The 25,995-nt window shown below is 37.4% G+C and overlaps 1 protein-coding gene across 1 annotated transcript; it reads right to left on the bottom strand.

The window, feature by feature from the left end:
• Positions 1–25,714, bottom strand: LOC117321057 (tetratricopeptide repeat protein 38-like; the record flags this gene model as incomplete). The annotated part of the gene is given in 14 exon segments (XM_033875538.1): positions 1–577; positions 4,328–4,401; positions 9,330–9,486; positions 10,491–10,656; positions 10,879–10,999; positions 13,139–13,198; positions 14,025–14,144; positions 14,954–15,029; positions 20,590–20,763; positions 23,433–23,539; positions 23,541–23,605; positions 25,071–25,091; positions 25,094–25,151; positions 25,637–25,714. Coding segments are annotated over 14 exon segments (1,368 nt in total), but the record flags the coding sequence as incomplete, so codon positions are not given.
• Between the last annotated feature and the right edge of the window lie 281 nt (positions 25,715–25,995).

The raw sequence follows: 25,995 nt of genomic DNA, 5'->3' as shown, positions 1-25,995 counted from the left end.
CCCACCATCTGATGATGGTGGGCTAATGACTCTGGTGCACATTAATCATTTATCCTCAGGTCATTTTATAGCATAGTAATGGTCTTGTCGTAAAATTGTCTGAAGGAAAGAAAATATCAATATTAAAAAAACCAACAACATATATAATATCAAAAGAGGCGCAATGGCCCTGTATCACCAAATGCAAATTTGAAGTGATCTGCTAAAGTTACCCTTTTTATCTTTGACATTAAGCGCAAAGTAATTTCATTTTGCAAACTTTAATTGTGTTATCCTAGAAAGATACTTGAGCCAAATACCATGAAACTAGGCCTTTTGGGAAAACAGAATTTTTTTCTTAAAGTGTATGGGTTGGGGATCATCCCTGAACGATTACTATTCATCATTTTAAATTTAGCTGGTTGAATTAGAAGATGTTCACAGCGAGCTGGAAAACTTGATGAGGAGAAAAATGGAATCAAAACTACACACATTGAAAGCTTGTTTCTATTCCACGTGGACAGCCATGGCTTTAGCCATCAGTCGGTCAGTCAGGGGGGCAGTCTGTTTTAGTGCCTTCCGCTCGGTCAACAGGGACCTGTAAGATACAGAGACACGTAGTGATTGTGTTATTGATACTTCAATAATGGAGTTCAATATCACTCATACTGACCAGACAAGAAATTCAGAAAATGAAAAAAAAATTCTAACTTAATTATCATTTCAAAATGGAATATATCTGAAATAGCTGTCAATTAAACAATCATCTCTCCAACCATCCCTCTTTATATTGCAATTTCAAATGACCATAACTGTGTAAAAAACAGTATTAAGAAACTGAAATTTAAGCCTGATTGGTATCGTATTACACAGCTGTATACAAAATGTATAAAACTTTGGCAAGTTATCTGAAGGCATGGCAAATAAAAAAAAAAACAAGAGGCCCATCGGCCTTAATGGTCATCTGACAAATACTTACAGCAGGGACACACCCCTCAATCCAGCATTATTACCATAAATTATCTATACGCAGCCAGTTATGTTTCACATCAAATTTGGTTGTAATCCACCAAAAGGTTAAGGAGGATTAGGATTTAACAGCAAATATTCACCAAAGTTCCCCTTTTGGGCCCACCCCTCAGGCCCCAGGGGTCACACTAGCCGCGTTTATATAAAATATAACCACCCTTCCCAAAGGATGTTTCACACAATATTTGGTATCAATCCACCCAAGGGTTAGAGAGAAGTAGGATTTTATAGCAAAAATTCACCTAAGTTCCCCTTTTAGGGCCCCGCCCCTCTGGCCCTAGGGGTCAAACCAGCCTCATTTATATAAAATATGATTGTCCTCCTCCAACGATGTTCCACACCAAATTTTGTAATAATCCACTTTTGGGTTAAGGAGGAGTAGTATTTTAAAGCAAAATTTCATCAAAGTTCCCCTTTTGGGGCCCCGCCCCTCTGGCCCCAGGGGTCACACTAGCCTCATTTATAAAAAAAATATGACCGCCCTCCCCAAATGTTGCTCCCCAAATGATGTTTCACACCATATCTGGTTGAAATCCACCAAAGGGTTAAGGAGGAGTAGGATTTTATAGCAAAAATTCACCAAAGTTCCCCATTTGGGGCCCCGCCCCTCTGGCCCCAGGGGTCACACCAGCCTCATTTATATAAAATATGACCGCCCTCCCCCAATGATGTTTCACACCAAATATAGTTGTAATCCACCCAAGGGTAAAGGAGGAGTAGGATTTTATAGCAAAAATTCACAAAAGTTCTCTTTTTGGGGCCCCGCCACTCTGGCCCCAGGGTTCAGACCAGCCTCATTTATATAAAATATGATTGCCCTCCCCCGATGATGCTTCAAAGCAAATTTGGAAGTAATCCACCGAAGGGTTAAGGAGGAGTAGCGTTTTGAAAGAAAAAGTTTACGGACGGCGCACGACGACGGACGAAGCACGATGGGTATAGGTCATCCTGACCCTTTTGGTCAGATGACCTAATAACAACAGATTGGACTGACCGACAAGCAGAAAAAAATCTATTTATAGTAACATCAAGTTTTAACAGAACAAGAGGCCCAAAGGGCCTTAACGGTCACCTGAGATTTGAAATATTTCAGTTAATTCAATTGACCCTTTTGGCCCCACCCATCAGTCCTTGGGGTCAGTCAGGGCCAATATGTGCTTATCATTAAGCTGTCATCCCATGCTGATAATTTTAAGAAAGTTAGAATGAATCCCAATAGAAATAAAACAAATAATAGCCAAAAATATGAATTCCCTATATAAACTATAGTAAAGTTTACCCCCTCCCCAGGGGCAAACCTGATACCCAAAGGGTCATGAAATTCACAATTTAAGTAAAACACCATGAAACCTTTCCTTCTATGAAAAGTATTTGATTATATCTTATATAGGTATTGAGAAGCTTTTTAGCCCCGCCCTTAAGCCCCTGTGGTTCAGTCAGGACCAACATGTGCATTCCATCAAACTGTTATCCCATGATAATGTTGACCAGGTTAGAATGAGTTCCAATACAAATCCAACAAATAACGGTCAAAAATGTGATTTCCCTATATAAACTATACTAAAGTTTACCCCCTCCCCAGGGACAAACGTGAGACCCAAGGGTCATTAAATTCACAATTTTGGTCAAGCATCACAAGACCCTTCCATCTAAGGAGAGTTTTTGATTCTGCCAAATATGAGAGTAGAGAAGAAGATTTTTGAAATTTCAGTCAATTTGACTTTTTTTAGCCCCATCAGCCCCTGGGATTCAGTCAGGGCCAACATGTGCATTCCATCAAACTGTTATCCCATGCTGATAATGTTATCCAGGTTAGAATGAATTCCAATACAAATCCAACAATTAATAGTCAAAAATGTGATTTCCCTATATAAACTATAGTAAAGTTTACCCCCTCCCCAGGGGCAAACGTGAGACCCCAGGGTCATGAAATTCACAATTTTGGTAAAGCACCTAAAGACCCTTCCATCTATGAAGAGTATTTGATTCTACCATATCTGAGAGTAGAGAAGAAGATTTTTGAAATTTTAGTCAATTTGACCCTTTTTGGCCCCGCCCACCAGCCCCTGGGGGTCAACCAGGGCCAACATGTACACACCATCAAAGTGTCATCCCATGCTGATAATTTGATACAAGTTAGAATGAATTCCAATACAAATCCAACAAATAATAGTCAAAAATGTGATTTCTCTATATAAACTATAGTAAAGTTTACCCCCTCCCCAGGGGCAAACGTGAGACCCCAGGTTCATGAAATTCACAATTTTGGTAAAGCACCTTAAGACCCTTTCATCTATGAAGAGTGTTTGATTCCACCTTATCTGAGAGTAGAGAAGAAGATTTTTGAAGTTTTAGTCAATTTGACCCTTTTTGGCCCCGCCCCTCAGGCCCCTGGGAGATGGGGACCATATAATTCACAGTTTTAGTTGAACTTTAGCCATAGAAGCTCCCTGCCAAATTTCATTGAATTTGGTTCAGTGGTTTTGGAGAAGAAGTCGAAAATGTAAAAAGTTTATGGACGGACGACGCACGACGCACGACGCACGACGACGGACAAAAGGCGATTAGAATAGGTCACTTGAGACTTCGTCTCAGGTGACCTAAAAACAGTAAGAATAGGAATTAGAATATATATTTTTCACACAAAATTAATTTTATATTTCTATGGTTTTTTTTGCAGGAGATAAGTTGAACTACTCTGGTTTAAAGATGGACAATAACTTGAATCTTACACTGTCATAACAGACAGAACCAGAGTATCAGTGGAATGCTACGATAATAACTTAAATGGAGGGCTTTTCTCTGAGTTTCGTGGTTGGTCATTAATGATGTTTGCTCATAAAAATCAGTTAAAATGGAGAGTTTGGAAGAGGAAAGAATATTTTAACATGTTACATCGGACACATACTTATGTTTGAGCTATGATAGTAAGGGCATACTCCACTCAGTCCCATACTGTATATGTCAATTTCAAGTTTCATCAGCATCAATTCATACAGTTATGCTCTAAACAAAACAAAATTAACAAAGGGCAATAACTCTATAAATAAAGTGTTGTGGACCTTGAATCTATTATACAGCACATTGCCTCATACTAACAGATGTACATACCAAGTTTAATAAGATGAGGTTAACTGAGCAAGATTTGCTCCAGACACGAAAAGAACAGACGGAAAGATGGACAGACGGAAAGATGGACAGATGGAAAGATGGACAGACAGCGAAGTAGCTATTATAAGTTCCCCGGGACATTTTCGGTTTGTTTTCGGACACGGCCTTATTGTGAGATAAATATGGTATATCTTTTACACGTCCTTACCTTGCCATTCTACAGTGGTCTTTCCTGGTAGATTTGAGGGCTGCCTGGATAAGGAGCTGATTAAAGACGTCCCGCTACAGGTAAAACAAAAGTCACACACATCAAATACACAGTACATTTATAATACATTATAAAGTGGTGAAAACATTTAGGACATTATACCTGTGTGTGACTGCCCTCTATAGGATAATTCTGTACTGTACTGACAGACAATGATACTATATTTAGGACATTTTACCTGTGTGTGACTGTCCCCTATAGAGATAATTCTGTATTGTACTGACAGACAATGATACTATATTTAGGACATTTACCTGTGTGTGACTGTCCCCTATAGAGATAATTCTGTACTGACAGACAATGATACTATATTTAGGACATTTACCTGTGTGTGACTGTCCCCTATAGAGATAATTCTGTATTGTACTGACAGACAATGATACTATATTTAGGACATTTTACCTGTGTGTGACTGTCCCCTATATAGATAATTCTGTACTGACAGACAATGATACTGTATTTAGGACATTTACCTGTATGTGACTGTCCTCTATAGAGATAATTCTGTACTGACAGACAATGATACTATATTTAGGACATTTACCTGTGTGTGGCTGTCCCCTAAAGAGATAATTCTGTACTGACAGACAATGATACTATATTTAGGACACTTTACCTGTGTGTGACTGTCCCCTATAGAGATAATTCTGTATTGTACTGACAGACAATGATACTATATTTAGGACATTTTACCTGTGTGTGACTGTCCCCTATAGAGATAATTCTGTACTGACAGACAATGATACTATATTTAAGGCATTTTACCTGTGCGTGACTGCCCCCCATAGAGATAAATCTGTACTGACAGACAATGATACTATATTTAGGACATTTTACCTGTGTGTGACTGTCCTCTATAGAGATAATTCTGTACTGACAGACAATGATACTATATTTAGGACATTTTACCTGTGTGTGACTGTCCCCTATAGAGATAATTCTGTACTGACAGACAATGATACTATATTTAGGACATTTACCTGTGTGTGACTGTCCCCCATAGAGATAATTCTGTATTGTACTGACAGACAATGATACTATATTTAGGACATTTACCTGTGTGTGACATTTTACCTGTGTGTGACTGTCCTCTATAGAGATAATTCTGTACTGACAGACAATGATACTATATTTAGGACATTTTACCTGTGTGTGACTGTCCTCTATAGAGATAATTCTATACTGACAGACAATGATACTATATTTAGGACATTTTACCTGTGTGTGTGACTGTCCCCTATAGAGATAATTCTGTACTGACAGACAATGATACTATATTTAGGACATTTAACCTGTGTGTGACGGTCCCCTATAGAGATAATTCTGTACTGACAGACAATGATACTATATTTAGGACATTTTACCTGTGTGTGACTGTCCCCTATAGAGATAATTCTGTATTGTACTGACAGACAATGATACTATATTTAGGACATTTTACCTGTGTGTGACTGTCCCCTATAGAGATAATTCTGTACTGACAGACAATGATACTATATTTAGGACATTTGACCTGTGTGTGACTGTCCTCTATAGAGATAATTCTGTACTGACAGACAATGATACTATATTTAGGACATTTTACCTGTGTGTGACTGTTTACCTGTGTGTGACGGTTCCCCTATAGAGATAATACTGTACTGTACTGACAGACAATGATACTATATTTAGGACATTTACCTGTGTGTGACTGTCCTCTATAGAGATAATTCTGTATTGTACTGACAGACAATGATACTATATTTAGGACATTTTACCTGTGTGTGACTGTCCCCTATAGAGATAATTCTGTACTGACAGACAATGATACTATATTTAGGACATTTTACCTGTGTGTGACTGTCCCCTATAGAGATAATTCTGTATTGTACTGACAGACAATGATACTATATTTAGGACATTTTACCTGTGTGTGACGCCCCTATAGAGATAATTCTGTATTGTACTGACAGACAATGATACTATATTTAGGACATTTACCTGTGTGTGAATGTCCTCTATAGAGATAATTCTGTACTGACAGACAATGATACTATATTTAGGACATTTTACCTGTGTGTGACTGTCCTCTATAGAGATAATTCTGTACTGACAGACAATGATACTATATTTAGGACATTTTACCTGTGTGTGACTGTCCTCTATAGAGATAATTCTGTATTGTACTGACAGACAATGATACTATATTTAGGACATTTTACCTGTGTGTGACTGTCCCCTATAGAGATAATTCTGTAGACAGACAATGATACTATATTTAGGACATTATACCTGTGTGTGACTGTCCTCTATAGAGATAATTATGTACTGACAGACAATGATACTATATTTAGGACATTTTACCTGTGTGTGACTGTCCCCTATAGAGATAATTCTGTACTGTACTGACAGACAATGATACTATATTTAGGACATTTTACCTGTGTGTGACTGTCCTCTATAGAGATAATTCTGTACTGACAGACAATGATACTATATTTAGGACATTTTACCTGTGTGTGACTGTCCCCTATAGAGATAATTCTGTCCTGACAGACAATGATACTATATTTAGGACATTTACCTGTGTGTGACTGTCCCCCATAGAGATAATTCTGTATTGTACTGACAGACAATGATACTATATTTAGGACATTTACCTGTGTGTGACATTTTACCTGTGTGTGACTGTCCTCTATAGAGATAATTCTGTACTGACAGACAATGATACTATATTTAGGACATTTTACCTGTGTGTGACTGTCCTCTATAGAGATAATTCTATACTGACAGACAATGATACTATATTTAGGACATTTTACCTGTGTGTGTGACTGTCCCCTATAGAGATAATTCTGTACTGACAGACAATGATACTATATTTAGGACATTTAACCTGTGTGTGACGGTCCCCTATAGAGATAATTCTGTACTGACAGACAATGATACTATATTTAGGACATTTTACCTGTGTGTGACTGTCCCCTATAGAGATAATTCTGTATTGTACTGACAGACAATGATACTATATTTAGGACATTTTACCTGTGTGTGACTGTCCCCTATAGAGATAATTCTGTACTGACAGACAATGATACTATATTTAGGACATTTGACCTGTGTGTGACTGTCCTCTATAGAGATAATTCTGTAGTGACAGACAATGATACTATATTTAGGACATTTTACCTGTGTGTGACTGTTTACCTGTGTGTGACGGTTCCCCTATAGAGATAATACTGTACTGTACTGACAGACAATGATACTATATTTAGGACATTTACCTGTGTGTGACTGTCCTCTATAGAGATAATTCTGTATTGTACTGATAGACAATGATACTATATTTAGGACATTTTACCTGTGTGTGACTGTCCCCTATAGAGATAATTCTGTACTGACAGACAATGATACTATATTTAGGACATTTTACCTGTGTGTGACTGTCCCCTATAGAGATAATTCTGTATTGTACTGACAGACAATGATACTATATTTAGGACATTTTACCTGTGTGTGACGCCCCTATAGAGATAATTCTGTATTGTACTGACAGACAATGATACTATATTTAGGACATTTACCTGTGTGTGAATGTCCTCTATAGAGATAATTCTGTACTGACAGACAATGATACTATATTTAGGACATTTTACCTGTGTGTGACTGTCCTCTATAGAGATAATTCTGTACTGACAGACAATGATACTATATTTAGGACATTTTACCTGTGTGTGACTGTCCTCTATAGAGATAATTATGTACTGACAGACAATGATACTATATTTAGGACATTTTACCTGTGTGTGACTGTCCCCTATAGAGATAATTCTGTACTGTACTGACAGACAATGATACTATATTTAGGACATTTTACCTGTGTGTGACTGTCCTCTATAGAGATAATTCTGTACTGACAGACAATGATACTATATTTAGGACATTTTACCTGTGTGTGACTGTCCTCTATAGAGATAATTCTGTACTGACAGACAATGATACTATATTTAGGACATTTTACCTGTGTGTGACTGCCACCTATAGAGATAATTCTGTACTGACAGACAATGATACTATATTTAGGACATTTACCTGTGTGTGACTGTCCTCTATAGAGATAATTCTGTACTGACAGACAATGATACTATATTTAGGACATTTTACCTGTGTGTAACTGTCCTCTATAGAGATAATTCTGTACTGACAGACAATGATACTATATTTAGGACATTTTACCTGTGTGTGACTGTCCCCTATAGAGATAATTCTGTACTGACAGACAATGATACTATATTTAGGACATTTTACCTGTGTGTGACTGTCCCCTATAGAGATAATTCTGTATTGTACTGACAGACAATGACACTATATTTAGGACATTTTACCTGTGTGTGACTGTCCCCTATAGAGATAATTCTGTACTGACAGACAATGATACTATATTTAGGACATTATACCTGTGTGTGACTGTCCTCTATAGAGATAATTCTGTACTGACAGACAATGATACTATATTTAGGACATTTTACCTGTGTGTGACTGTCCCCTATAGAGATAATTCTGTACTGACAGACAATGATACTATATTTAGGACATTTTACCTGTGTTTGACTGTCCCCTATAGAGATAATTCTGTACTGACAGACAATGATACTATATTTAGGACATTTACCTGTGTGTGACTGTCCCCTATAGAGATAATTCTGTATTGTACTGACAGACAATGATACTATATTTAGGACATTTTACCTGTGTGTGACTGTCCTCTATAGAGATAATTCTGTACTGACAGACAATGATACTATATTTAGGACATTTTACCTGTGTGTGACTGTCCCCTAAAGAGACAATTCTGTAATGACAGACAATGATACTATATTTAGGACATTTACCTGTGTGTGACTGTCCTCTATAGAGATAATTCTGTACTGACAGACAATGATACTATATTTAGGACATTTACCTGTGCGTGACTGCCCCCTATGGTGATAATTTTGTATCGTATTGGATACATTAAGTCCACTGCCCGGGCGTAATCTCCGTTCTCGTACGCCATTATTCCCTCACACAATGGCACGCCTACTTCCTCTGATATACGACGATTGTCTCCCTTTCCATTTCTACAACAATCAACAATCAAAATTTATATAACCCAGAAATCAAGCAACATCAGTCAGGGCCTGTATTCATAAAACTATACTCACGCTGAAATATAGATTTTGAGCTCAGGTTCAAATACTTTTGGTGATAAATCTGATATATGAATTTCAAAAAATTCAATAATTCGATTGAATTTCAAAAATACTTCCAGTGAGAATATCATGTTTGATGCTTAATTTTTTCTTTTAAAGTGCTATTTCATGATTTCAGTGAGCTGAAAGGAAATTGACTTGAACACAGTTTTAATATTTGAGAATTAAAACGATTTCATGAATACATGAGGCACTGATATTCCAGTCATTTTTGTTTATCTATTTCAATAATTTATCCAGCACAAGTTTACACTTTAATGGGGACCTCAAGTTCCAGCAGCCATCCTAAAAGCCTCCCCTCCCTGAAGGAGATCGAGTAAGACATTTAATGCCTGAACATCTATAGTGCTGCTGGATTTAAGGCTGGGTGCCAATCCTGTATCTAAGCAATAGCTATTAACTGAGAACAAAATCTTTTTATAACTCTGTAACATGATCATAATTTGACAAAGGATATACTACTAGAACCTTATTACCTCCCTTTTCCACTAATTGTTAATTCTTTTATAATTACCTCCCTTTGACCATATATAAAAATCAATATATTCATAAAAAAAAAAAATATCATCTCCATAGATATTTCATCTCCATTGACTTAATTTATATACATATTTCTTATACGTCTTCACTTTCAATTGTTTTAGTTTAATTCTACTATTGTTCTGTTTGTATTGGGGAAGACTTATATAGGCCAAGCCTGCTGTGTAACCCATTTGTATAAATGTTATACAATAAAATATGTTGAAATGAAACGCCTCCCCACAAACTTCATCAGGAGTCGTTAATGAGACTGTATGATACTGTGATGGTGATCAAATTTCAGTAGAGGCCCTTGACCTTTTTTAGAGATTACTTTCACACAAATAACAAACCTGACAAAATCTTTTAGTGTGTCAATCAACCTCTTTGATACCTCCTGTTTTTCTGAACCCAGACACGCAAACAGGATGTGAGCATCGTTAAAAGTCATGATGTGATCCTCGATATGTGGTTGACAGAGGTCAAACACATCCTGCCACCTGTCCTTCACATTGACCCCTGAGTAAGGAAAAGGTCAAAGGTTAACTATACTTTGATTGCTGGGGTAAATATTACACCTACTTAAGGATTAATTTCAATAAGTTTATATATATGTAAGAATAACAAATCTATACATCTTTATAAAAGTCTACCTTGGTTCATACTGGTGTTTGAATGAGAAATAATCACTTTTTAACAAATTTCACCTCTTAGTAAGACACAAGGTTAGTTAATACATACCTTCCATTTGAAGTCTGTACAACAGAGAAGAGGCATCAACTAAGTCTAATAATGCTCCTGAGCTCCTGGATCGTTTCAAAACCTCACTATCAAATATTCCCAAAGCGTCATCATAGGTACCCTGTCAATAAAACGTCACTGTCAATACATCATAGGTACCCTGTCAATAAAACGTCACTGTCAATACATCATCATAGGTACCCTGTCAATAAAACGTCACTGTCAATACATCATAGGTACACTGTCAATACATCATAGGTACCCTGTCAATAAAACGTCACTGTCAATACATCATAGGTACCCTGTCAATAAAACGTCACTGTCAATACATCATCATAGGTACCCTGTCAATAAAACGTCACTGTCAATACATCATAGGTACCCTGTCAATAAAACTTCACATTCAATACATCATCATAGGTACCCTGTCAATAAAACGTCACTGTCAATACATCATAGGTACCCTGTTAATAAAACGTCACTGTCAATACATCATAGGTACCCTGTCAATAAAACGTCACTGTCAATACATGTTCATAGGTACCCTGTCAATAAAACGTCACTGTCAATACATCATAGGTACCCTGTCAATAAAACGTCACTGTCAATACATCATCATAGGTACCCTGTCAATAAAACGTCACTGTCAATACATCATCATAGGTACCCTGTCAATAAAACGTCACTGTCAATACATCATAGGTACACTGTCAATACATCATAGGTACACTGTCAATAAAACGTCACTGTCAATACATCATAGGTACCCTGTCAATAAAACGTCACTGCCAATACATCATAGGTACCCTGTCAATAAAACGTCACTGTCAATACATCATCATAGGTACCCTGTCAATAAAACGTCACTGTCAATACATCATAGGTACCCTGTCAATAAAACGTCACTGTCAATACATCATAGGTACCCTGTCAATAAAACGTCACTGTCAATACATCATAGGTACCCTGTCAATAAAACGTCACTGTCAATACATCATAGGTACCCTGTCAATAAAACGTCACTGTTAAAACATTTTTCTATTACAAACTATTCAATACATTCTAGGTCAATATTCCGTCTGGTGACACCAACTAAATGTCAGTAAACAAGTGGTCAGTAACCTACAAGGTACCTTATTTCTCAGACCAAATTTAAGTATGATTAAGGGAATACAGTTACTTCCCTACTCTGTCAGACAAATACAGTTACTTCCCTTCTCTGTCAGACAAATACAGTTATCTCCCTTCTCTGTTGGAAACATACTGTTACCTCACTTCTCTGTCAGCAACATAGAGCTATTAACCTCCTCTGCCAGACACAGAGCCATCTCCCTCCTATGTCAGACACATAGAGTTACCTCCCCTTCTGTCAGACACATAGAGTTACCTCCCCTTCTGTCAGACACATAGAGTTACCTCCCCTTCTGTCAGACACATATAACTATCTCTCCCCTCTGTCAGACACATAGAGCTATCCCCTCTATCAGTCACAGAGCTACCTCCCTCCACATGTCAGACACATAGAGTTACCTCCCTTATCTGTCAGACACATAGAGCTATCTCTTCTGTCAGACACATAGAACTATCTCTCTCTTCTGTCAGACACATAGAATTATCTCTCCCTCCTGTCAGACACATAGACTTATCTCCCTCCTGTCAGACACATAGAATTATCTCCCTTCTCTGTCAGCTACATAGAGTTACCTCCCTTATCTGTCAGACACATAGAGCTATCTCTTCTGTCAGACACATAGAATTATCTCCCTCCTGTCAGACACATAGAGCTATCAACCTCCTATGTCAGACACATAGAATTATCTCCCTTCTCTGTCAGCTACATAGAGTTACCTCCCTTATCTGTCAGACACATAGAGTTACCTCCCTTATCTGTCAGACACATAGAGTTACCTCCCTTATCTGTCAGACACATAGAGTTACCTCCCTTATCTGTCAGACACATAGAATTATCTCCCTCCTGTCAGACACATAGAGTTACCTCCCTTATCTGTCAGACACATAGAATTATCTCCCTTCTCTGTCAGCTACATAGAGTTACCTCCCTTATCTGTCAGACACATAGAGTTACCTCCCTTATCTGTCAGACACATAGAGTTACCTCCCTTATCTGTCAGACACATAGAGTTACCTCCCTTATCTTTCAGACACATAGAGTTACCTCCCTTATCTGTCAGACACATAGAGTTACCTCCCTTATCTGTCAGACAAATAGAGTTACCTCCCTCCAGACCTAGAGACTTACCTTCTCTATGTTGTAGACACCATAATGCCAGTAGTTATGACATGCAATCATCACACAGGTCTGTAACATAGAGGTTAAAGCATGCTGTATAGTCAATCACTGAGGTCAAGGTCATCCAGATAAGGTATTATTATGAAACAAGATTCAATTTACAAATATCCAAATTTAAGGTATCTTGGCTGGCGCCCCCTTTCTATTAAAAATTCTTTATTTGGTCTTTGTAAGATTGATCTTTTCTTTTTTTCATATGAAGTGTTAGAAAGATCAAATGAGTAGCTCCATAGAATAGCAGTAACAAGGATTGTTTATGGACGGAAGGACAGAAATAGGGCAATTTGAATAGTTCACCATTGTCTCTAACTCTCCTGTTAAATCCGAAAGAGAAAAAAAAGAAAAAAAATTATGTACAAGAGCCTTGGGTGGTCATCATCAATTGTATTACCGGTAATTCACTACAGATCAAAGATGGAGGACATGCTAGACTTACCCTCAGTTTATATCTCTAACCGAGCGGTATATATCGGCTAGTATTTACCAGGGTTACATGTATTCTCTCCAGCCGAGCGGTATATTGTGGCTAGTATTTACCAGGGTTACATGTATTCTCTCTAGCCGAGCGGTATATTGTGGCTAGTATTTACCAGGGTTACATGTATTCTCTCCAGCCGAGCGGTATATTGTAACTAGTATTTACCAAGAATACATATGTATTTCTCTCAAGCCGAGCAGTATATTTTAGCCAGTATTTATGTATTTCTCTCTAGCCGAGCAGTATATTGTAGCTAGTATTTATGTATTTCTCTCTAGCCGATCAGTATATTGTTGCCAGTATTTACCAGGATTACATTAATTCTAGTCTGTTACTACAGTAGATTAAATAGCTTACATTCCAGTCATTTTCTGTATTTGACATAAAGTTGATTCCTTCCTCAAAGCGGCCCTGCATCTCCAGGACATGAGCCATGGCGTGTGTTGACCAGGCGTCCTTGTGGTTTATGTCCAAACCCTACAACAATTAAAATCATATAAACATTTATCAGCTAGTAGTTGGGTAATCACCTTCTGAATATTTGTGTTTAGTTTCATTGAAATTGGCCCTTTGGTTTAGGAGGAGTTGTCAACCGGACAAACTTAAAGTTATGGTTCTTATCGGAAAACCTGTTTATGGTGACCAGTTGCCATAGCAACCATAATTTTGAGGAAAAGAAAATGGCATGCACATCTACACATTGTCCTCTATATTTGTGTGAAGTTTCTTTGAAATCAGCATTTCGGTTTAGGAGTTGTCAACCGGACAAACTTAAAGTTATGGTTCTTATCGGAAAACCTGTTTATGGTGACCAGTTGCCATAGCAACCAAAATTTTGAGGAAAAGAAAATGGCATGCACATCTACACATGGTCCTCTATATTTGTGTGAAGTTTCTTTGAAATCAGCATTTCGGTTTAGGAGTTGTCCGGACAAACTTAAAGTTATGGTTCTTATCGAAAACCTGTTTATAGTGACCAGTTGCCATAGCAACCATAATTTTGAGGAAAAGAAAATGAGATGCACATCTACACATGGTCCTCTATACTTGTGTGAAGTTTCATGGGAATCAGCCCATCGGTTAAGGAGGAATTGTCCGGACAAAATTGTGTCTACAGACGGACGGACGGATAGACAACCTGACTCCAGTATACCCCCCAAAATTCGTTGCGGGTATAACTAGAGGGGGTGGGTGGGGGGTGGGGGGTAGTGTATAACAAACCTGTTATCAACTACACAACTGGTGGGGGTGGTTGGGTGGGGGGTGGGGGTTAGTGTATAACAAACCTGTCGTGCAGCAATCTCAGCCTGTTGGTACAGGTTACATTCCTCCAGTCCAAATGCGTGCATTCCCATTAGGTACCTAGACAACCAAACGTCTATAGTTACAGTCTACATTCTCATTAGGTACCTAGACAACCAAACGTCTATAGTTACGGTCTACATTCCCATTAGTAACCTAGACAACCAAACGTCTATAGTTACGGTCTACATTCCCATTAGGTACCTAGACAACCAAACGTCTATAGTTACGGTCTACATTCCCATTAGGTACCTAGACAACCAAATGTCTATAGTTACAGTCTACATTCCAATTAGGTACCTAGACAACCAAACGTCTATAGTTACGGTCTACATTCCCATTAGGTACCTAGACAACCAAACGTCTATAGTTACAGTCTACATTCCCATTAGGTACCTAGACAACCAAACGTCTATAGTTACAGTCTACATTCCCATTAGGTACCTAGACAACCAAACGTCTATAGTTACAGTACCTAGACAACCAAACGTCTATAGTTACAGTCTACATTCCCATTAGGTACCTAGACAACCAAACGTCTATAGTTACATTACCTAGACAACCAAACGTCTATAGTTACAGTCTACATTCCCATTAGGTACCTAGACAACCAAACGTCTATAGTTACCGTCTACATTACCTAGACAACCAAACGTCTATAGTTATCGTCTACATTCCCATTAGGTACCTAGACAACCAAACGTCTATAGTTACAGTCTACATTCCCATTAGGTACCTAGACAACCAAACGTCTATAGTTACAGTACCTAGACAACCAAACGTCTATAGTTACAGTCTACATTACCTAGACAACCAAACGTCTATAGTTACGGTCTACATTCCCATTAGGTACCTAGACAACCAAACGTCTATAGTTACAGTACCTAGACAACCAAACGTCTATAGTTACAGTACCTAGACAACCAAACGTCTATAGTTACAGTCTACATTACCTAGACAACCAAACGTCTATAGTTACAGTCTACATTCCCATTAGGTACCTAGACAACCAAACGTCTATAGTTACGGTCTACATTCCCATTAGGTACCTAGACAACCAAACGTCTATAGTCACGGCCTACATTCCCATTAGGTACCTAGACAACCAAACGTCTATAGTTACAGTCTACATTCCCATTAGGTACCTAGACAACCAAACGTCTATAGTTACAGTCTACATTACCTAGACAACCAAACGTCTATAGTTACAGTCTACATTCCCATTAGGTACCTAGACAACCAAACGTCTATAGTTACGGCCTACATTCCCATTAGGTACCTAGACAACCAAACGTCTATAGTTACGGCCTACATTCCCATTAGGTACCTAGACAACCAAACGTCTATAGTTACAGGCCTACATTCCCATTAGGTACCTAGACAACCAAACGTCTATAGTTACAGTCTACATTACCTAGACAACCAAACGTCTATAGTTACAGTCTACATTACCTAGACAACCAAATGTCTATAGTTACAGTCTACATTCCCATTAGGTACCTAGACAACCAAACGTCTATAGTTACAGTCTACATTCCCATTAGGTACCTAGACAACCAAACGTCTATAGTTACAGTACCTAGACAACCAAACGTCTATAGTTACAGTACCTAGACAACCAAACGTCTATAGTTACAGTCTACATTACCTAGACAACCAAATGTCTATAGTTACAGTCTACATTCCCATTAGGTACCTAGACAACCAAACGTCTATAGTTACAGTCTACATTCCCATTAGGTACCTAGACAACCAAACGTCTATAGTTACGGTCTACATTCCCATTAGGTACCTAGACAACCAAACGTCTATAGTTACGGCCTACATTCCCATTAGGTACCTAGACAACCAAACGTCTATAGTTACAGTACCTAGACAACCAAACGTCTATAGTTACAGTCTACATTCCCATTAGGTATCTAGACAACCAAACGTCTATAGTTACAGCCTACATTCCCATTAGGTACCTAGACAACCAAACGTCTATAGTTACGGTCTACATTACCTAGACAACCAAACGTCTATAGTTACAGTCTACATTACCTAGACAACCAAACGTCTATAGTTACGGCCTACATTCCCATTAGGTACCTAGACAACCAAACGTCTATAGTTACGGCCTACATTCCCATTAGGTACCTAGACAACCAAACGTCTATAGTTACAGTCTACATTCCCATTAGGTACCTAGACAACCAAACGTCTATAGTTACAGTCTACATTCCCATTGTACCTAGACAACCAAACGTCTATAGTTACAGTCTACATTCCCATTGTACCTAGACAACCAAACGTCTATAGTTACAGTCTACATTCCCATTGTACCTAGACAACCAAACGTCTATAGTTACAGTCTACATTCCCATTGTACCTAGACAACCAAACGTCTATAGTTACAGTCTACATTCCCATTAGGTACCTAGACAACCAAACGTCTATAGTTACGGTCTACATTCCCATTAGGTACCTAGACAACCAAATGTCTATAGTTACAGTCTACATTCCCATTAGGTACCTAGACAACCAAACGTCTATAGTTACAGCCTACATTCCCATTAGGTACCTAGACAACCAAACGTCTATAGTTACGGTCTACATTACCTAGACAACCAAACGTCTATAGTTACGGTCTACATTCCCATTAGGTACCTAGACAACCAAATGTCTATAGTTACAGTCTACATTCCCATTAGGTACCTAGACAACCAAACGTCTATAGTTACAGTCTACATTCCCATTAGGTACCTAGACAACCAAACGTCTATAGTTACCGTCTACATTACCTAGACAACCAAACGTCTATAGTTACGGTCTACATTCCCATTAGGTACCTAGACAACCAAATGTCTATAGTTACAGTCTACATTCCCATTAGGTACCTAGACAACCAAACGTCTATAGTTACAGTCTACATTCCCATTAGGTACCTAGACAACCAAACGTCTATAGTTACAGTCTACATTCCCATTAGGTACCTAGACAACCAAACGTCTATAGTTACGGTCTACATTCCCATTAGGTACCTAGACAACCAAATGTCTATAGTTACAGTCTACATTCCCATTAGGTACCTAGACAACCAAACGTCTATAGTTACCGTCTACATTACCTAGACAACCAAACGTCTATAGTTACAGTCTACATTCCCATTAGGTACCTAGACAACCAAACGTCTATAGTTACGGTCTACATTCCCATTAGTTACCTAGACAACCAAACGTCTATAGTTACGGTCTACATTACCTAGACAACCAAACGTCTATAGTTACAGTCTACATTACATAGACAACCAAACGTCTATAGTTACAGTCTACATTCCCATTAGGTACCTAGACAACCAAACGTCTATAGTTACAGTCTACATTCCCATTAGGTACCTAGACAACCAAACGTCTATAGTTACGGTCTACATTACCTAGACAACCAAACGTCTATAGTTACAGTCTACATTCCCATTAGGTACCTAGACAACCAAACGTCTATAGTTACGGTCTACATTCCCATTAGGTACCTAGACAACCAAACGTCTATAGTTACAGTCTACATTCCCATTAGGTACCTAGACAACCAAACGTATATAGTTACGGTCTACATTCCCATTAGTTACCTAGACAACCAAACGTCTATAGTTACGGTCTACATTACCTAGACAACCAAACGTCTATAGTTACAGTCTACATTACCTAGACAACCAAACATCTATAGTTACAGTCTACATTCCCATTAGGTACCTAGACAACCAAACGTCTATAGTTACGGTCTACATTACCTAGACAACCAAACTGTATTAACTGTCAATGTAAATACCTAGTATACCTCCTACACTGTGTTAACTGTCAATGTGAATACCCAGTATAACTCCTTCACTGTATTAACTGTCAATGTAAATACCCAGTATACCTCCTACACTGTATTAACTGTCAATGTAAATACCCAGTATACCTCCAACACTGTATTAACTGTCAATGTCAATACCCAGTATACCTCCAACACTGTATTAACTGTCAATGTAAATACCCAGTATACCTCCAACACTGTATTTACTGCCAATGTAAATACCCAGTATACCTCCAACACTGTATTAACTGTCAATGTAAATACCCAGTATACCTCCAACACTGTATTAACTGTCAATGTAAATACCCAGTATACCTCCTACACTGTATTAACTGTCAATGTGAATACCCAGTATAACTCCTTCACTGTATTAACTGTCAATGTGAATACCCAGTATAACTCCTACACTGTATTAACTGTCAATGTAAATACCCAGTATACCTCCCACACTGTATTAATTGTCAATGTGAATACCCAGTATAACTCCTACACTGTATTAACTGTCAATGTGAATACCCAGTATACCTCCTACACTGTATTAACTGTCAATGTAAATACCCAGTATACCTCCCACACTGTATTAATTGTCAATGTGAATACCCAGTATAACTCCTACACTGTATTAACTGTCAATGTGAATACCCAGTATACCTCCTACACTGTAATTAACTCTCAATGTGAATACCCAGTATACCTCCTAAACTGTATTAACTGTCAATGTGAATACCCAGTATAACTCCTACACTGTATTAACTGTCAATGTGAATACCCAGTATACCTCCTACACTGTATTAACTGTCAATGTGAATACCCAGTATACCTCCTACACTGTATTAACTGTCAATGTGAATACCCAGTATACCTCCCACACTGTATTAACTGTCAATGTGAATACCCAGTATACCTCCTACACTGTATTAACTGTCAATGAGAATACCCAGTATAACTATTACACTGTATTAACTGTCAATGTGAATACCCAGTATAACTCCTACACTGTATTAACTGTCAATGAGAATACCCAGTATAACTCCTACACTGTATTAACGGTCAATGTGAATACCCAGTATACCTCCTACACTGTATTAACTGTCAATGTGAATACCCAGTATAACTCCTACACTGTATTTACTGTCAATGTGAATACCCAGTATACCTCCCACACTGTATTAACTGTCAATGTGAATACCCAGTATAACTCCTACACTGTATTAACTGTCAATGTGAATACCCAGTATACCTCCCACACTGTATTAACGGTCAATGTGAATACCCAGTATACCTCCTACACTGTATTAACTGTCAATGTGAATACCCAGTATACCTCCCACACTGTATTAACTGTCAATGTGAATACCCAGTAAACCTCCAACACTGTATTAACGGTCAATGTGAATACCCAGTATACCTCCCACACTGTATTAACTGTCAATGTGAATACCCAGTATACCTCCTACACTGTATTAACTGTCAATGTGAATACCCAGTATACCTCCCACACTGTATTAACGGTCAATGTGAATACCCAGTATACCTCCCACACTGTATTAACTGTCAATGTGAATACCCAGTATAACTCATACACTGTATTAACTGCGAATACCTGAGTTCCCTAGCTGAACAATCTGTGTGATTATCATGAGGAAGATTTCACTATCAATATACACTAATCTAATCCTTTTAACATTGAAGTATTTTAAACACCTGAAATGTAATTAATATTCTTAGATAAGAATGAGATTTTTTTGCATCAATACAAATTAACCAATGAATTAATCCTTACCCATATAAGGGCATTCGCTTGTCCCAGGCTGGTAGTACTCTGGCGATACTGTCCCTCATCTGTGGGTGTTGGCCGAGGTAGAAGTAGGAGTCGTGGGCGAACTTGATGGCGAGCATGTCCTTGGGATAAGTCACCAGAATGTCCTCCCACACATTGGCCGCAGCGATCATCTCCCTGACAACAAGGTCATATGATCATACAATTTGTATACACTTAAACCGTTGAAATAGGTCATGGATTAATCAATGAAATCACTTTTTAGAAAATAAGTTGTGGTTACAGCTGTATAATGAGGCAAACTTGACCAATGAAAAATGGATTGTAGCATAACTGGATTAGTGGGGGATGGATTATAAGATAACAGGATTTGTGGGGATGGATTATAAGGTTTCTGGATTAAAAGGGCATGGATTGCAAGATAATTTGATTAGTGGGGGATGGATTATAAGGTTTCTGGATTAGTAGGGGATGGATTGTAAGGTTTCTGGATTAGTAGGGGATGGATTATAATATAACTTGAGTAATAGGGGATGGATTATAAGATAACTGGATTAGTAGGGGATGGATTATAAGATAACTGGATTAGTAGGGGAGGGATTATAAGATAACTGTATTAGTAGGGGATGGATTATAAGATAACTAGATTAGTAGGGATGGATTATAAGACAACTGGATTAGTAGGGGATGGATTATAAGATAACTTGATTAGTAGAGGATGGATTATAAGATAACTGGATTAGTGGAGGATGGATTATAAGATACAGTGGAACTTCGTTAACTCGAAGTCGACGGGACCACGGAAAAACTTCGAGTTATCCGAGTGTTCGAATTAAGCGAGTTATCGTTTTTGGTGAAAAGTTTGGTCAATATTTGTCAACATTATATAATCATTATAACTTCGCTCTGTCGCTCATCAGTTTAGTGTGAAGACTGGTCAATACATGTAAATAGATATGTAATGTTTCGTTATGTCACTTGTAATTTGGTGTAGTTTTGCCGATATACAGTCATGATAAAGTTTCTTTCACTTAGTCACTTCAATAACGATCTGATGTGCAAGTCATGTTTGCAAAAGGTAAACGATAAAACGGAATTCGACAAAATAACAAGTTATTAATGTCAAAACAAATAACCGTTGAAGTTTAACACAGATTGCATACAAAACGTAACAGAACCATTACCATTTTATTAGACATATATAAAATACTGTTTGATCGGCCTATTTACTTTTTATTGAAAACCACGCCATTTCCATGTGTATTAGCACCGGAAGTTGGGCTGCGCATGTGCGTATAAAATGTTACTGTAACTGAGTTGGCGTTTTATCCGATTTAATAGACAGCACTGACCGTTACAGTTGTACTCTGAACACCTCGGCAGTAATTACGCTATTGTTTCAGCAGTTTAAAGATTTAATAGGCGCCGGTGACTGTGTCATTTCTACACCTGTAAAAACATCAGCCGGGTGTCAGAGATTAGTTCCGCTTGAGCGAACGGGTAGATGAGTTGTTGACAATTGTGTGTACTGATATCGGCGACCGCCTTGGGAAATTACCTGATGAAAGTAAAGCAGTACTTTTTATCACCAAGACTTGTTGTTATAAGATTCAACCGACAATTTCTTTTATGAATTTATGAAACACTTATAATAGCATGTAGGTTAGTAGTGCCGATATGTTCAGTATTACAAACGGAATTTAGCTCTTAAAAATGTCGGCGTTTGCCACCGATCGACGAAAATTATACTTCGAGTTATTCGAACATTTCAAGTAGGATTTTTATTGTTGGGACCAAATTTTTACTTCGTATTATCCGAGTTTTTCGAGTTATCCGAATTCGAATTTTCCGAGTTTTTTTTACTAAGATAAAGAGAAAATTCGGCCGGGACCGGCGATGTACTTCGAGTTAAGCGGGGTATTCGAGTTATCCGAGTTCGAGTTAACGAAGTTCCACTGTAACTGGATTAGTAGAGGATGGATTATAAGATAACTGGATTAGTAGGGATGGATTATAAGATAACTGTATTAGTAGGGGATGGATTATAAGATAACTAGATTAGTAGGGATGGATTATAAGATAACTGGATTAGTAGAGGATGGATTATAAGATAACTGGATTAGTAGGGGATGGATTATAAGATAACTGGATTAGTAGGGGATGGATTATACGATAACTGGATTAGTAGGGAATGGATTATAAGATAACTGGATTAGTGGGGGATGGATTATAAGATAACTTGATTAGTAGGGGATGGATTATAAGACAACTGGATTATTAGAGGATGGATTATAAGATAACTGGATTAGTGGGGGATGGATTATAAGATAACTAGATTAGTAGGGATGGATTATAAGATAACTTGATTAGTAGGGGATGGATTATAAAATAACTGGATTAGTAGAGGATGGATTATAAGATAACTGGATTAGTAGGGGATGGATTATAAGATAACTGGATTAGTAGGGGATGGATTATAAAATAACTGGATTAGTAGAGGATGGATTATAAGATAACTGGATTAGTAGGGGATGGATTATAAAATAACTGGATTAGTAGGGGATGGATTATAAGATAACTCGATTAGTGGGGGTGGATTATAAGATAACTGGATTAGTGGGGGTGGATTATAAGATAACTGGATTAGTGGGGATGGATTATAAGATAACTGGATTAGTGGGGGTGGATTGTAAGATTACTGGATTAGTAGGGGTGGATTATAAGATAACTAGATTAGTGGGGGTGGATTATAAGATAACTGGATTAGTAGGGGTGGATTATAAGAGAACTGGATTAGTAGGGGATGGATTTTAAGATAACTGGATTATGATAGATTAAATATTTACCCTTCAGCCCAGAGTCTGACTGCATTTACATGTTTCCTTTCTCGGTCAGTGATACCGTTTGACTCAGCCAGACTGACCATTCTTTTGATATCTTTGTCAAAACTCTTGGTCAAGTCTGATGGTCCGGCCAGTCCCCAAAACATCTAGACCATTCTTAATCACATGACCCATCACTATGACAACAACAAAAAATAGACATTTTAAAACCTTGTATTTCTAACTTAAATACTGAAGTCAATAGAATGAATCCTAGTTAATGTTTATCCCTGTTATATAAACATCTGATAGAGACAAAACGTTATATCAACCTTTGACCCACATGTACCTACATGATTAAACTGATCCAGATAGCAAGCTACTGTGCATGAGTATGTACAACTTTGACCAGACTCGTCAATGTCGTCATATACTTATATTACACATGCATAAATTGCAGATCCTATGTAGTTTGTGATTTACAGCTGAACAATCAGAATGAAGATATTATTGAAGTATGCCATTTACAACTGATTTGTTTTTATTAAAGGCTATAGCTGTTGATAAGAAAGAGTAAAATCTGATAATATCATACTGTTAAAACTGATAATATCATACTGTTAAAACTGATAATATCATACTGTTAAAACTGATAATATCATACTGTTAAAACTGATAATATCATACTGTTTAAAACTGATAATATCATACTGTTAAAACTGATAATATCATACTGTAGTTAAAACTGATAATATCATACTGTTAAAACTGATAATATCATACTGTAAATACTGATAATATCATACTGTAAATACTGATAATATCATACTGTTAAAAACTGATAACATCATACTGTTAAAACTGATAACATCATACTGTTAAAACTGATAATATCATACTGTAGTTAAAACTGATAATATCATACTGTAAATACTCTAACATCATACTGTTAAAACTGATAACATCATACTGTAAATACTCTAACATCATACTGTTAAAACTGATAATATCATACTGTAAATACTCTAACATCATACTGTTAAAACTGATAATATCATACTGTAAATACTCTAACATCATACTGTTAAAACTGATAACATCATACTGTAAATACTGATAATATCATACTGTTAAAACTGATAATATCATACTGTAAATACTCTAACATCATACTGTTAAAACTGATAATATCATACTGTAAATACTCTAACATCATACTGTTAAAACTGATAACATCATACTGTAAATACTGATAATATCATACTGTTAAAACTGATAATATCATACTGTAAATACTGATAATATCATACTGTAAATACTGATAATATCATACTGTAGTTAATACTGATAATATCATACTGTTAATACTGATAATATCATACTGTAAATACTGATAATATCATACTGTAGTTAAAACTGATAATATCATACTGTAAATACTGATAATATCATACTGTTAAAACTGATAACATCTTACTGTAAATACTCTAACATCATACTGTTAAAACTGATAACATCATACTGTAAATACTCTAACATCATACTGTTAAAACTGATAACATCATACTGTAAATACTCTAATATCATACTGTTAAAACTGATAACATCATACTGTAAATACTGATAATATCATACTGTTAAAACTGATAACATCATACTAACCAAAGTTGGGGTCTGCTTCAACTGTTTTACACACGTGGCTTCCAGACCTCCTAAACTTTCCTCATTGTACCATCCGACATACTGTAGGGAAAAACCAATCTATTAGCTCCGTTCAACTTAGAGGAGGAACGGTGGCTGTTGACAGTTGGTGGTAGGGGTTTATGATTTTCATTTTGAATTTTTACTTGTTTGGGTTGTATCTGACACAGTGGTTTGGTTTGGTTTGGTTTGTTTTTGTTTAACGTCCTATTAACAGCCAGGGTCATTTTAGGACGTGCCAGGTTTTGGAGGTGGAGGAAAGCCGGAGTACCCGGAGAAAAACCACCGGCCTACGGTCAGTACCTGGCAACTGCCCCACGTAGGTTTCGAACTCGCAACCCAGTGGTGCTAGTGTTAAAGTGTCGGGACACCTTAACCACTCGGCCACCGCGGCCCCAGATGACACAGTGGAGTAGGGGTGGGGGAGTGTTCATGGATGTTGAGGGATTCCTGGGGTAGTAGGTTTGTTGGAAGGGGCAAAACTTTAACCAGTTGGAGGGGAACGGTCTGAAGGATTTACTCCTTACCTGAGTGAGAGAGGCATCAAACAGCTTGCTTGCTTCATTGCTGGTAGTAGTCAGTGGGATTCCATAATCCACCCAAGCCTAAAAGGAAAAGTTGAAACATATACAAACTTCCTAATCCTTACCGCACTCAGATCTTCCAATACTATATACACATATTACATGCATAATATGTGTGCATAAAAAACTAACAAGAGGCCCATGGGGCCTCTATCGCTCACCTGGTTGGATTTGACCACATGTCAAAATAATGTTCATGTTCAATTCTTTAATATGTATACATAGCTTCATTATTCAACCCCAAACAATGCTATATAATGGTTATAGTGTGGAGATCCCAACTGCTTTAAAGTAATAACGAA

The sequence above is a fragment of the Pecten maximus genome, unplaced genomic scaffold (assembly GCF_902652985.1).
Source record: "Pecten maximus unplaced genomic scaffold, xPecMax1.1, whole genome shotgun sequence".
NCBI lineage: Eukaryota > Metazoa > Mollusca > Bivalvia > Pectinida > Pectinidae > Pecten > Pecten maximus.
The sequence above is the reverse complement of the archived record's forward strand: the minus strand, read 5'-3'. Positions and strand labels throughout refer to the sequence as shown.